This window comes from Falco peregrinus, chromosome 2 (genome assembly GCF_023634155.1).
Source record: "Falco peregrinus isolate bFalPer1 chromosome 2, bFalPer1.pri, whole genome shotgun sequence".
NCBI lineage: Eukaryota > Metazoa > Chordata > Aves > Falconiformes > Falconidae > Falco > Falco peregrinus.
In genome coordinates this window covers 20,002,308-20,016,277 of record NC_073722.1, presented here as the reverse complement: position 1 = coordinate 20,016,277, position 13,970 = coordinate 20,002,308, and the positions used below count along the sequence as shown (strand labels likewise).

The following is a 13,970-nucleotide window of genomic DNA, read 5'->3' as shown; positions in this document are numbered from 1 at the left end:
ACCGAGACTGCTTTGAGGGGCTTTGCATCCAGGAGAAAAGCAGGTCTCTGAGGTGCAAGGGAAGTCCTTGATGGGTTGTTACCTGAACCTTCTCCACTGGCTTCCTCTGGGAGCTCCTGCACACTCAGCTTCCATTCCAGAGGGGCATCGCATGGGGTCACTGTCACTGCTAAGGGAGTGTTGTCCTCTTCAACCACAAAGAAATACCTAGGAGAAGGTTAACAGACCCATACGTCAATAAACCCCGATGGCAGCCAGCTGGCAGGGCCTGACTTGACATAATCAATGTCGGTCTTGGGGAGGCAACAGAGACAAAAGCATTACTGTCAGGCAAGCGTGTGCAGAGGGACTATGGAAAGGCTGGGGGGCGAGAGCTAAGGAGGTGAGGGGAGTGCCCCCACTAACACGTTAGTGCAGAGTTCACGCTTTGCTTGTCAAGACATGGCAGAGGGGTTTCTGGCCTCCTGCTCTCCTCTCCATCAGCTTCATTTTTTACCCCTACACTAACTATATACGGTATAAATGGTCACAGAGGTATAAATGAGGGAAACGGGATCTTTCCTGGAATTTAGGGATATGCTTTTTGAAGGAGACCACACATTTTATGCTATGTCCAGGTAAGGGCCCTAGAAGCACATATAGATACATACACATCCAGCTGTCCTCCCACATCCCCCCAGACACTACACATAATTTAGTCAATGTTTTTCATTGATGAAGGCTGAAGGAGGTGCCTGATATGAGCAGAAAGGTGGCAGTGCTGGTCCTCCCTGAACATTTTGGAGCCTCAGATTCTTCCCCAGTCTAACCTCAGCATTCTTGGACCCGTAGGGTCAAGGCTGGGAAGTGGGGAGTTCAGACCAGACTGACTTATGCTGCTTCTTTAAAGCACAATATGAAATAACGAAGAGAGACCAGTGTGGTGGGTAAGCCTGTAGTTTCTAATTTCCTTCCTGCTCCCTTTGCCTCCAGACATGGTTAGTGGCCCCACTTCAGGGAACTTCTGTGGTCTGTGGGAGCTCTGGGCTTATCCCAGAAATCAAATAAACTGGATAGACCCTCAGCTGGGGAGGACAGATTGGGATGGAAACTCGCATTGTTACTCCACCAGACAGAATACTGGCATTTGTATTTTTCTGGTTTGGATCCAATTTTAATTTCAAAACACCCAGCAAATAAAGCTAGTATCTTCAAAGTACAATCTCCTCGCTTGAGCCGGACAGAAATACCTTTTAGGGGTGTCTCGGAAGAGGTAGCTGCTAATTTCAGCTCCATCTGGGATGACTGACGAATCATGAAAAAACGCTTTGTCCCGGATCTGCATTTGGAAGAGCTCCTCATCTCTGGTAGGTAACTTCTGGGGTCTGGAGCTGAGCGGCAGCAGCAGCAGCAGCAGCGGGCAGCGCAGCAGGAGCATCCTATAGCAACAACAGGGAGTCCCACCTGAGGGGGGCCACACCACACGCAGCAGGAGCTGTTTGTCCCACGCTGGTGGGCGAGGCTGTGGTGAAGCACCAGTTTACGCGTGCCCCGCAGTCACTGACTCGGCTAACTGCCAACTTGTGTGGCTCCTGTGGGCTGACTTACTGCTGAAACGCAGGCACACCTGTGACAGCGCTACACGCACTGTATGTTTGGCAGAGGCACCTGCGCTGTACGGCCATATGAGCGCTAGGCATACTTATTGTAAGGACTAAGCTCACATCATCACAGAGCTTGGATAAAGTATGTATATAAGATTTTTCCAACTTGAACTGCGATGGAAAGCAAGCCCACGCGCTGGTTTCAAACCGGTATCTCTCATCAACAAAGAGAAAAAGCCACCAACTCTGGCAGAGCTACAGGTTGGTGTTTTGCCACAGCAGGAACAGAGCTCGCTGGACATGGGAGCTAGAGTAAACACAGAGCAGATGGAGAGTGCATCGACTGCACTTTCCTTAGATTTCAGTTGGGCTTCCAACAATCCTTTGAAAAGTAAATATTTCCAGTGAAATTGTCCTTTATAAAAATAGCAAATTGGGAAAACATGTGATATAAACCCACACATATTCAAAGCACATTGGTATTAGCATGCAATTCAGCAGGGCTTAATCCTCAAACCTGATGGGAATTGCAAAACACAAAAGCAGAGAATCCCTTACAAATTGGGCATAATAATTCATAATCTCAGCCTCTCATTATTATGTCTACAACTAGGTCAGTAATGACTACCCTAACGTATACAGTGGGACAGGCTGGAAATCTCCTTTCAGTACAGTAGATGATCTCATATATAACAGCTCTGGTATGGGGCGGGGGGGGGGGGGGCGGGGAGGAAAGAAAGCCCACTTCTGGTATGAGCATAGCAAGGTTAAATCGCTAAATGGTAATGTTTCTTAAAATTAGAAGAAAGAGGTCTAGGCTGTTACCTAAACCATGTTCGCCACTGCCTTTGGGGAGAAGCATGATAAAAAGCTGAGCTGGCAGGAACAGTTTTATCTCGTTACTTGGCTGAATGTGCGGTCACACAGCGCTCCTTGTACTGCACTGCACATTAACTCTGGCTTTGTAATGCACTCTTGCTTTTTACCTTTAAGGTCAAATCTGCTGTTGAGATTGGAGGTGGGTTTTTTCCCCTTCACTTGACCTTTCCCCAAGATTTTATGTAAAAATAGCAAACACAAAGCTCCTTGAGAAGTGGCATGATGCCATCTAAGCCGCAGCAGAATTGCTCTTCCCCTTCAAGGCCTTAGTGAAAAGAGAAACAGAGCCCAGGAGGCTCCTCCTTCCCCCCTCCCATGGCTTTACCTTCCAAAAGTCCCAAAGGAGCCACTACAGGGCAGTGCGGCCAGGACGCAGGACCCTCCTTCTCACCCCAGCCCACCCTTTGGGAGCTTTCAGCAAGATCCCAAGCCCCACTCCCCAGCAGCCCCCGCATCCCCACGTGCCTCTTCCCACTCTCCTCTTGGCAGAGGCAGGTGGCCAGCAGCTTGCCAGCCTCTGCCCCCCTCCTCATCGCCACATCCCTGCTGAAGCTCACCGCGAGTACCAGCTCCCCAAACGTGGGAATTCACCACAGGCAGCACAAGGTCCTGTCCTCTTTTTCACGCCCAAGCTCCTGACAAAATGTTCCCAAATCCCCGCGCCCTGCTGCCTCTAGCTCTCCTCCTGCCGTGCGCTGAGAAGAGGCCGCGACATCTGCCTGCCCTGCAGCCCACCGCACTCCCAGCACGGCTAAAGGCACGTGCAGGACAGCAGGTCCCCCAGCACCAGCAAGGCCCACGGAGGGCTATTTTCACCCTCGTCTTGCTTCCTCTGCCTCTGACATCATTGCTATTTAATTGCTCCTTCCACCAACGGCGCAGCCCCCACTGCACCGCTCACCCCCTCCCTCTGCACCCCCCTCCCCTCCTCCTTGCTGTCGCTAGCGCCGTTACCTCAGCTCATTCCCACCCCGCTTTCTACTGTTTCCTCCAACTCCTGCTGTCCAGCTTGGGCCCCATCCTTCATCTCTCTCGTTTTCTCACTGAAACTGGTGACGCAAGAGAAAACATTTAGCAAACCCCGAAGTAACCGTAAGCCACCAATGACACGTACTGAAAACTCCCCTGCCAGGATGCTATGTTATCTTCGCCTCCTTTCGCTCGTGCCTTCCTCACGCCAAGAGCTGCTATGCCTTCCTCAGCTTTCTCACTCCCCGGCCTGCCCCATGTTCCTTTATTTGCAGCCAGACCCTCCCCTTCCTGAGTGGAAAACCACAGGAAAGATGAAGGTGATTGCTAGAGGTGCACCTGGCAGAGTCTCCCCCGCAGTCGAGTCCCAGGTGGGCATGGAGACGATGGGGGAGCTCCATCCCCCTGCAAGCAAGCGGCAAGTGTGCCAGGGAGCCCTGCGGCGAGCTTGCCAGTCGATGGCCCCGGCATCTTGGGGAAGCCCTGCCTGTTCTGAGGCTGCCAAAAGTTATTCTGAAATTGGAGAAGGCTGCGCCCTTATTTATTTGGCAATAACCTGGTGAGAGCAACATACTGCCATGATTTCCCGTTTGCAGGGCTTGTAACGCTTCACCTCTGGCACTCACAGCTCTCAAATTGTGCGCTCCGTTAGTGTCTGGGATGTTTTCCTAACAGGTTATTGCAGCAGCCTGCCCTACGGAAGGGAGCAAACTAAGACATGCAATTGCTACTTACAGTTAAATCCTGATTTAGCTTTCCCAACGTTTGTCAAAATTTCTCCCGACCAGGTCCTGAGTTAGCTTTTGATGACAACAGACATATTTTCTCAAATTCAGTCTGAAGTGTTGATACTTATCAGCAAAGTTAATGACATTTGACCACATTTGACCTTTTGGAGCAAAGTTCATAAGTCAAAATACTTGCTGACTTGAGTCACCAAAGTCAGCAAAAATCTCCCCTCACACAGAGCAGGATGAGTTTCCTGTGCTCTAACATGCTGTTTATTGATCTTTCAAGTATTACCGTTAGCCAACAGGGAAGAAATTCTTTCCAACTTAATCACAACAGTTAGAGCAGATTATTTGGTTAGGTAAGAAACTCTGACGCTTTCTGCAGACAGCGTCCTCCACATGAACTCCTTGAAACTGCAATCTTGTATATTCCCACAGTCCGTTCCAGTGCAATGTAACCTCTATTAAAATAAACGATTTTTGATTATAGGACTATCCAGGCTAAGCTCCACTTCTTAAATAATTTCACTAGCTGAATCACTTAAAAAACTCCTGTAGACAGCGCTCCTGTCCCTATTAACAACCATGGCACAGTAACAGGGTACAGATTTGTCTCTGGTTTCTTTATCTAATTGTAATAGTATTTTGGCTTAAAAATAAAAGACATATTAAAATTAGCTCTGTGATCCCTGCCCAGCCTGGGCAGGCAGCACTGGCCCATCCCATACACGAAACAGCTTGCAAAGTTGTCAAAAGGAAAGTTTTCTAATCTTTGCTCCTTAACGAGCAAATAGGGTTTTGAGTGCTTTCTTTTTCACTTACCCCACCTCAGAGGCTTCACGTGGGCCCAGTTTTAATGCACGACACTTCCAAAAGTGAGACACCTCAACAGCAAAGAGGCATTCAAAACTCACTCGCAGTTTTTGGAAACTGTGCTGTCAGCGCTATACCACCCTTTCACACCAGTTAATCAACAGATTTTATTTTTTGCAGCACACTCACTGCAATTTGGCAGTTTTAAACTAAATCCTCTATAGTTTACACATGCAAAACATCAAGAGGAAAGCAAAAAAACCAACCAACCATTTCTTCGTCCCCTGTTTCTGTCTGCACCAGTTCACTACCAGGCAATGACTTTGGCAGAGGCCCTCAGAAAATGCACTTGCTCGATGTGAGCACGTGAATTCGTGCTCTCCCATCCAGCCCTCGGATAGTTCCAACAAACAATTTTCTTGTCTCAGGGTGCCGTGCTCCGAGCCGGTTTCATTTCTAGAAGCCAGGTACAAGCTGAGGCCTAAGTGCTGCACTGTAAAGCCATATAAATTATGTGAAATATGTTGTGTGATTTTTTATTCTCCAGGCTGTGCCACCTCCTAAATGCCTTTTATTCCCTTTTCTACAAGTTTGTCTTGTTTTCTTTTCTTTTAAACTCTGAGTCAATATTTTATTGATATATTCCTGCTGACTGGAGGGATTTGCCTGCTGTTTATCACCGAATTTAAGAGAGTGCCAAAATAAACAGTCCTAAGTGAAATAATAAGCACCATTTTCCTTCTCCGGGATTGCAAAAGTGCCCTCTAATGGCCCATCTTTACCTCTCACTTCTTCCCCAAACTCTCCAAACCAAGCCTCAAACCCAGCGCGAAGGCAAACCTCCCACCCTGGCCCCCGGCTGCGGGCTACAGAGGGGGGACAGAGCAGCGGCTGTGGGACACAGCCGGCACCCGTGTCCCAGGGGATCACACCCTGGGCCATGGGAACGGGATGGCTCGCCAGCCCGTGCCAGGACGCCAGCCTCCCCTGCACTACTGGAGGCGAGGAGATCCCACGCAGCGACCCGAGTGCGGCACAAAGCAAAAGGTTAAAAACCCGCCGCAGCTTGGAGGGACCACAGGCACCAGCAGCTCTCGACCAGCAACAAGAGCAACGTCCTTGAGAAAACAGGCCTTGCTTGTATATTCCTCTGTTTCCAAAACAAAGCAAAAAAAAGTTTTCTTTTTTCCTTCCTTTTCCCCCCCGCTCTCCCCTTCTCCCAGCAGACTGACCTGCTCCGGGGAGCCAGGCTGCGCGCAGGGAGCAGCCAGGGGGTCCCCATCTCCTCCCAGGTAGGGCTGCTCCTGGGCCACCTGCCTCCGGCCGCGGAGCCCGGGCAGGCTGGGCGATGCCGGGGCAGGGGGCCGGGGTTGTAATCGGGAAGGCAGCAGCCCTGGCCCCAGGTGCGCAGCTCCTGGGCCTCACAAACACTCCCATGACAACAGCCACGCCTTGCAAGGTTTACTTCATGAACGCAAACATACTCATCTAAATAGATCAACAGATGAAAAATGCATGCTGTGCATTTGGAGAGGGATAGATATTATTTGAAACACCTCAAAACATACCACCTTGCCAGAGATGGTGGTTCTTCTTTTTTTTCCCTTCAGAAACTAAATAAACAAAAGCAGCAGTCTGGCCATTTCATACATTTTAGCTATAAGCACAAACATGGAAATATTGTTACATTGGATCACAGATTTTATGATGATTATAATTAATTTCCATCTTTTTAATCATTGCCACTCGGGCGGCGAGCATTACCCAGCCTTTCCAAAATCCCACCTGGGCAAGCTCTCTGTCCAGCCTTTAAGACCTTTGCATAACAAACGTCATTGTACAAAAGGCCTGCAAATATCTGGGCAAACTACAATTACAAGCAGAAACCGAGAGGATAACGGGATCTGCTGCTGGCTTAGGTTCTGAGTCAGGAGATAAATTAGCTAGAGCTGGGGCAGCACCTCACCGGCTTTTCCCGCAGGCTGCAGGATCCGCGCGGTGGGTGCATCCACAACCAAAACCAGAAACGGGCAGCCTCGGGGGCAGGTAAAATCACCCAGTTTCGGATTTCACCAATCAAGCCTACAGTATTTTCTGTCTGCCCTAAGCAAGCCGTTTTTTCCCAGCAAAATACAGCGGTTGCACAGAATGTACTCCAGGAGGTAGGAGAGGCTCCCCCCTTACATCCCATCACAGAAATTCCACGCAGAAAGCCGAGAATCCCTTGTGTTCGGCCGCTTGGGATCAAGGCAGTCATGCACTGCTATTCAGACTTCCCTGTGCACGTATGCCACGTGCAGACACGCACGCTCCCGGGAAGGCTCCATGGCACCGAGCACACCTACACCCCACAACAAGGCAGCCGAGAGGGTCAGATTCACCGTGCGCAACGCCAGGACTGTTCACAAGTCATCTTCAAGTGCCTTGATCTATGGAAATCATTTGCTTTGCTTCTCAACTGTCTGCAGGTCACAGAGACCTGTAAAGGATTTACAATAACAAATCAAAAGATCTGAGTTTACCCCAAGCAAATGTATCTGGAATAAATGAACTCTAATGTTTAATTACAGAGTGGGAAGTGCATGACTGTAATTTACTGAGGATAATTTCAAGGCGCTGCCCGCCACAGTGCTTTTGTGTTACATTTCTTCTCTTTTTATTGTATGGATGGTTAACTTTTTTTCCTCCTTCTGTCCTATTTTTAAACTCTGGTGTGTTGGGATTTTTTTTTTTTTTGGTTGTTTACATTACCCATGCTGCATCTCTTAATAAGGCTGTAGATTTATTGACGTGATTTAAGTCCCGCTTCGGAAATAAAAGGGCACTGTGTGACTTCTTTGACTTATTATAGGAACGCCGCAAGTAAAGAGGCTGTGAGCTTTTCCATTATACACTTCATTTCCAAAGATATATAACACAAATGCATGTACCTCAGCATGCAGAGTTATCGCCTCAGCCACACAGGAGCTTAAAAGCACCCAGCAATTTCGACAGTAATACAATTAGTTATTTTTAACGTGCAAACAAGGAAAAATTTTAAGTAGTTACTGGGAGCTGCTCAGTTTGTTTAGGGGGAGACCAGAGGGGAAAAGCGAAGGCCTTCTATTTAATATTACTATTCCCTAAAGGATCTGGAAAATGTTTGGTATGCTTTTTATTTGGGTGGTTTTGGTGGCTTGTTTTCTTGTTAAAACCAGCACTCTTGAAATCTTGTTGTCCGGTCCTGCCTCGTGCCTGGGAAAAAGCATGGGCTGTGCAGGGCTGCAGTAGCCAGGAGCCGAGCCAGGAGCTCAGCCAGCCCCAGCCCCAGCCAGCCCCTCGCCGGAGGTGTGCACCAGCCCAAAACCTTTCCCTACAGAGCAGGGGGGTGGGGGCTAGGGATGCAGCCCCAACAGGGATGCAGGAGTGGATTGCTGTCTCCATGCATTTGCCAGAGACGTATTTTTGTGTAGCACTGCGGCCAGCTTGACATGGCAGCTCCTGTTGGCAGAACCCGCTGTAACTGGGAGGGCAGGAGCATTTACAGACCTGTAATCCATGGATTAAAGCTCCCTAAGTACGCACGGACACGATGGACTATAATGGTGCCTTTGAAGCACTCAGGGTCCACCGTGTCAGTAATCTGTGGATTAAACGACAGCCTCTTGCAATTCTAATTCAGTCCTTAATTTTCCTTTGCTGGGAGCACTGTTTTAGCAAAGCAAATCACAGTCGCACGGGATAAAAAAGCCAACTATAAAAATAAGAAAGTATGAAGAAATGAGGGTACATTTCCACTAAATCCTAACGAACAACAGTGACAACAGACTACAAAATAGGAAAGAGGCTAAGTCTGAAGGGGTTACACTGTAAAATGCAGAGCTGTCTCAAATTAGACATGTTGAAAAGCAAACATACTCCGGGAGATATGGTATCAGAAACCAAATTTTACATGGACTATTTTGTTTCTAAGATGAGCCTTATTTATTTTTCCACTTTTAGTGGAAACAGATTCAACTCTGATCACATGGAAATCACCATCCTCGAGCTGGCCGTAGCTGGATGCTTCAAAAACCAGCTGAGCCAGGAGATGCCATTTGGGACACTTGAGGAAATGCCTCGTAGTTTTTCTTTTTTTAATCAGAGACCACATACCAGTGCTTCTCTCCTTCACAGCCATCTCGACCCATGTGACTCAGCGGTGAGTGTCAAAACCAAACAAACAGCGAGTCCCCAGCGACCTCTGGTACAATGCTCAGTTGTTCTCTTGTACCTCTGCTTGCGAGGGGGTGGCAGCGGCAGGGGAAGAAGGGATGTGCTGGAGCACTGGGTGGCAGCCAGCTGCCGGCTGGCCCCCTGCACCGAGCTCCACCACTTCCCTTGGCCACTCGGGCACGGGCTGGCCTGGGTCCTTTCTGTCATACCTGCTCATCCTCCTAAGCCCGTACAAAATCCCCAGGGTGGCTGGACGTCGCTCCTGGAGAGGGCAAGCATCACCAAACAGGTGAGCGGTACCGGCTCTGCCAGAGGAAAATCTCACGCCCAACTCAGGGAAGTGACTTTTTTCCATAGTCTCAGTAGGGGTTGAGCCCCAGCAGGAGAAATAAGGTAAGGCAGAGAAATCTTAGTTTGCACAACTCCAGGCCATTTAAGATAACCAACCCTGAATGCCACGCAGCTCCACAAGTGTTTCATTGCAAGTTCTGGAGGTGTTTTATAATGGAGAGTAATTATTATCCTCTTGTTACAAGCAATAAAAGTGGGGCAGCGACTTTCCTTGTTCAAGGAAATCCCAATATAATCCCTTCCTTTAATCATAAAACAATAGCTACTTTCCTCAGCCAAGTCATTCTGCCTTCAGCACAGCTCTCTGAGTGTATGGTACTGTCTCTCCACAATGAATTGCAGCACAGGGATTAGTGGGGAGGAACATAACGAACAATTACAAATTACAACCAACACAAGCACGTTGGTAGAGTTTCCCACTGTTTCTCTGGAATACTTCTGAATGACATTATGAGCAAGTGCCCTTGCCAAAACCCACGAGGGACAGGGATAACTGAAGCATCAGGGTATGATAAAGAGCAGGAACAGAACCAGGGTCCATGCATCCTGCAATCACATCCTCAAACTGCCGGGGCTTACAGCTGGAGGTCAGAAAGACCTTTGGAAAACACCAAAATATAAAACCAAAGTCATTAACTGCATTAGCTACCGAAGGAGTTAAAGTTGCTTGAGCCATTCCTAGGCCTGGGGAACACCACTCGGCTGGCAGCTGCCTGCGGCCAGCAACGTGTTTGTTAAAGGGGAGAAAATCAAGGGCTCACACAGGGCCAGGAGCTGCGGGGGAAGCAGCGACAGCGAAGGGGCTCCGGGTCACCGGCACAACTTGCAGGGCAGCCGCGGGGGGAAGCCGAGCCGCCGGCAGCTCTGGTGTCAACCAGAATGCTCACGTTCTGTGGAAAGCTGTGCTGTGAGTGTGCTGGAATCGCTTATGCACTTCTTCCCTTCTGCTTTTTGGTAGGTGATTAAAAAAAGGAAATCTGCTGGCTACTTTGAAACGCTTTTCAGTGCACGGAGGCCGATTCCCTAAGCTTCCATCAGCCACACAGTTTTCTTCAGCGTCGGGAACACCACCACACGTGTACGCAGGATTACAAACCACAGCCAGCCCCAGCACATTAGTATTCCTACCCACTTCCATACCTCTGCGCACAGTTTTCCTGCAACAGCTACTCAGAAATTCTCATTTGCAATTTTACCATATCTTCCCTTTCACTGCCTAGGGTTCCTCAGTGCTTCCAGGCTAACCAGTAATGACCGGTGATGCCTGCGATAGCAAGGAGAGTAACAGCAGCAGCTCTCCAGAAAGCCCTCTGGCAGCTGGAAGAATGGCTAACAACCCCTGTTAGGGTGCTCACGCCCAGGAGGTGATTCTCCGACCCCCAGGGAAGTGACCGCATCTCTGCGCTGCTGCCAGGACCATGTCCCGCAGTGGCAGTGGATATCTTGGAGCAAAGACAGAGCAACATGAACTCAAACAGAAACTCTAGAGGCATCTGGCACCAACTCCAATTGTAAGTTGGATTCTAGTTTTTTTCCATCCAGGAACACCCATAGTTAACTAGATATGGGACAAGAAGAAAAGATAATTTATATGAACAGAGGGAAAAAAGTTATTTCTCTTTTATTCTGTTTTCCTTTATTTTTTAAGTCTTACCCTGGTGTTGCTTTTAGTTACACCTGAATCATGTAACCCAAATCCTCAGCTAACTTCAAAAAAACTATGACTTAAAAAAAACCTGTAATTTTATTAGACTTATTATGTAATGTGTAATATTATTAGACTTAAATCTACCGAATTAAGTCTAGCCCATATTAGTTATGATGACAGTAATACATGTTACACTGATAGGTGACCGCCCAGACTTTCCAATTCCTTAATCACCATCAGAATCCATTTTTTTCTGATTGAGCTTACTGTCCAAAAACACATTGACTTTTAATATTAACTGCCTTCAGCTTTAAAGGCATGCAAAAGAAATGTCAGGCCTTAAAAGTCCTTAATGAACCCTCCAGGTGCTCTCTGATAATGATTTGTTACGTATCACGGCAATTCACAGATGCTGTGTCTCGTTTTCCCTAGTTTGAAGAGGGTTGCTGAAAATATGTAAACAATTGTCAAGTGCTTGAAAATGGAAAGTATCAAATGTAGTGCTAAAGATATTGCTATTTACATATTTCTACCAGTGTGCTCAGCATTAGAGCTGGCAGACCTCAGCCACAGTTACAGCCGCCAAGACTTGCCAAGACCCCGTGTGGGTATTGTCCCCCATGCTGGTCCGCACTGTCCTAGAAAGCAGCACACACAATTTCTTAGTCACACCATTAGCTCTGGTGGCTTCCTCAGAGGCTGCGGTGGCCGAGAGCCAATGACGGCCCATTGCAAGTGAACCACATCACAGGGAGGATGACCAGCCTCACCACTTCTCCTGCGTGTCACTCCGAAAATCACCGCTTTCGCATGCTCACGTCTGTACGCTACGTGGATAGTGATGAGGAAAAGCAGGAACACTCACACTGGCTACGTTTTGCCTACCACCACTTATTTCCTTAACATCCTGCTTTAAGAAAGACACAGATTCCCATAGAGGGCCACTCAGTAAATTAATGAAAATTGTTAGTGGGCGGTATTAGCTGCCCAGAATTTCTCGATGCAGCTACCTGAGGTAATCCCCTGTGGTGCCTGACACTTCCCACTGCCTCCAGAGAAAATCCAAACGTCTGCTTCACCCAACAGCCCGACCTTCCCACAGCGCGGTGGGTGAGATTCACCCTGCCCAGATCCCTGCGTGGAGGCTGCGGCCCCCATTTCCTTCCTAACCCTCCCACCAGTCACTGGGACAAATGACAGCAGCAAGCCCGCCCCATGCCTGCGAGGGAGTGCGGACCCTCACTGGAGGAGAGCGCCCAGGTGGTGCTGGGGTGGCTCCTGGGGTTACTCAAGGCTCTCACAGAAATGGACGAAAGATTCGGGACAAGCACGGCCAGATGCTGGAGGAGCCATGGCCGTAACGCAGCCCGCATCCTGAGCCGCTCGGCGGGCACTGCTCACGCAGCACCACTGGACCTCCCCAGGGCTAAGGAGCCATTCGATGGAGAAGGGATTCGTCTCCAAAGGGCAAAATGGTACGTGCCCAGAGAGACAGTGAAGCATGGCCACGAGGAGCCAGCATGTGCATCTCTCTGAAGAGGTTACAAGACACTACAAATCCAACCACAGCTCGCCAGCCACCAGTCCATCATACCAAGGCAGGATAGGAGCATGTTTGGGAGCTGCCAGTCTTCAAGGTGGCCTTCTAACACTTCTTGGGTTTTCTAAGCAGTGGACTTGTGCTTGACTAAGCTGAAAAGTCTTTCCCAAGGGGAAAAAGATAGGCGCTCTGAAGGGACGTACCCTAAGAGTTTCAAACCTGCCAGGGTCAACTGTAGAGCTGTGATAAGCAGTCTCCGAAATCAGATTATTGAAGGGGTCGGTTTCAGCTCCACTCTACTGCTGGGCCAGTGTTTATTTGTCCAGGCTGGCAGGCAAAAGGCTAGTCCTTCATCTAGTTACTGCGAACAACAGTGGACAGGCAGGTAGGTCAGGCTGTCATGGGTGAGCGAACATCCAAACAACCCCAGAACCTTCAAGCCTTCTGATGGTAACCATACATCCCTGGCTGACAGAAGGGGAAAGACGGAGGGGAAAGACGGAGGGGAAAGACGGAGGGGAAAGACGGAGGGGAAAGACGGAGGGGAAAGACGGAGGGGAAAGACGGAGGGGAAAGACGGAGGGGAAAGACGGAGGGGAAAGACGGAGGGGAAAGACGGAGGGGAAAGACGGAGGGGAAAGACGGAGGGGAAAGACGGAGGGGAAAGACGGAGGGGAAAGACGGAGGGGAAAGACGGAGGGGAAAGACGGAGGGGAAAGACGGAGGGGAAAGACGGAGGGGAAAGACGGAGGGGAAAGACGGAGGGGAAAGACGGAGGGGAAAGACGGAGGGGAAAGACGGAGGGGAAAGACGGAGGGGAAAGACGGAGGGGAAAGACGGAGGGGAAAGACGGAGGGGAAAGACGGAGGGGAAAGACGGAGGGGAAAGACGGAGGGGAAAGACGGAGGGGAAAGACGGAGGGGAAAGACGGAGGGGAAAGACGGAGGGGAAAGACGGAGGGGAAAGACGGAGGGGAAAGACGGAGGGGAAAGACGGAGGGGAAAGACGGAGGGGAAAGACGGAGGGGAAAGACGGAGGGGAAAGACGGAGGGGAAAGACGGAGGGGAAAGACGGAGGGGAAAGACGGAGGGGAAAGACGGAGGGGAAAGACGGAGGGGAAAGACGGAGGGGAAAGACGGAGGGGAAAGACGGAGGGGAAAGACGGAGGGGAAAGACGGAGGGGAAAGACGGAGGGGAAAGACGGAGGGGAAAGACGGAGGGGAAAGACGGAGGGGAAAGACGGAGGGGAAAGACGGAGGGGA

The 13,970-nt window shown here is 49.5% G+C and overlaps 1 protein-coding gene across 8 annotated transcripts in view; it reads right to left on the bottom strand.

The window, feature by feature from the left end:
• The window catches only part of NDNF (neuron derived neurotrophic factor), a 42,902-nt gene that overhangs the window by 2,884 nt on the left and 26,048 nt on the right, over positions 1 to 13,970 (bottom strand). For 6 of the 8 annotated variants that reach the window (XM_055796542.1, XM_055796544.1, XM_027794955.2 and 3 more), the window contains 2 exons: positions 1,230 to 1,418; positions 83 to 207 (listed from right to left, as the gene is read on the bottom strand). In XM_055796542.1, coding sequence (XP_055652517.1) covers positions 83 to 207; positions 1,230 to 1,418 — 314 coding nt within the window. The other 2 variants (XM_055796548.1, XM_055796547.1) reach the window with 2 other exon arrangements.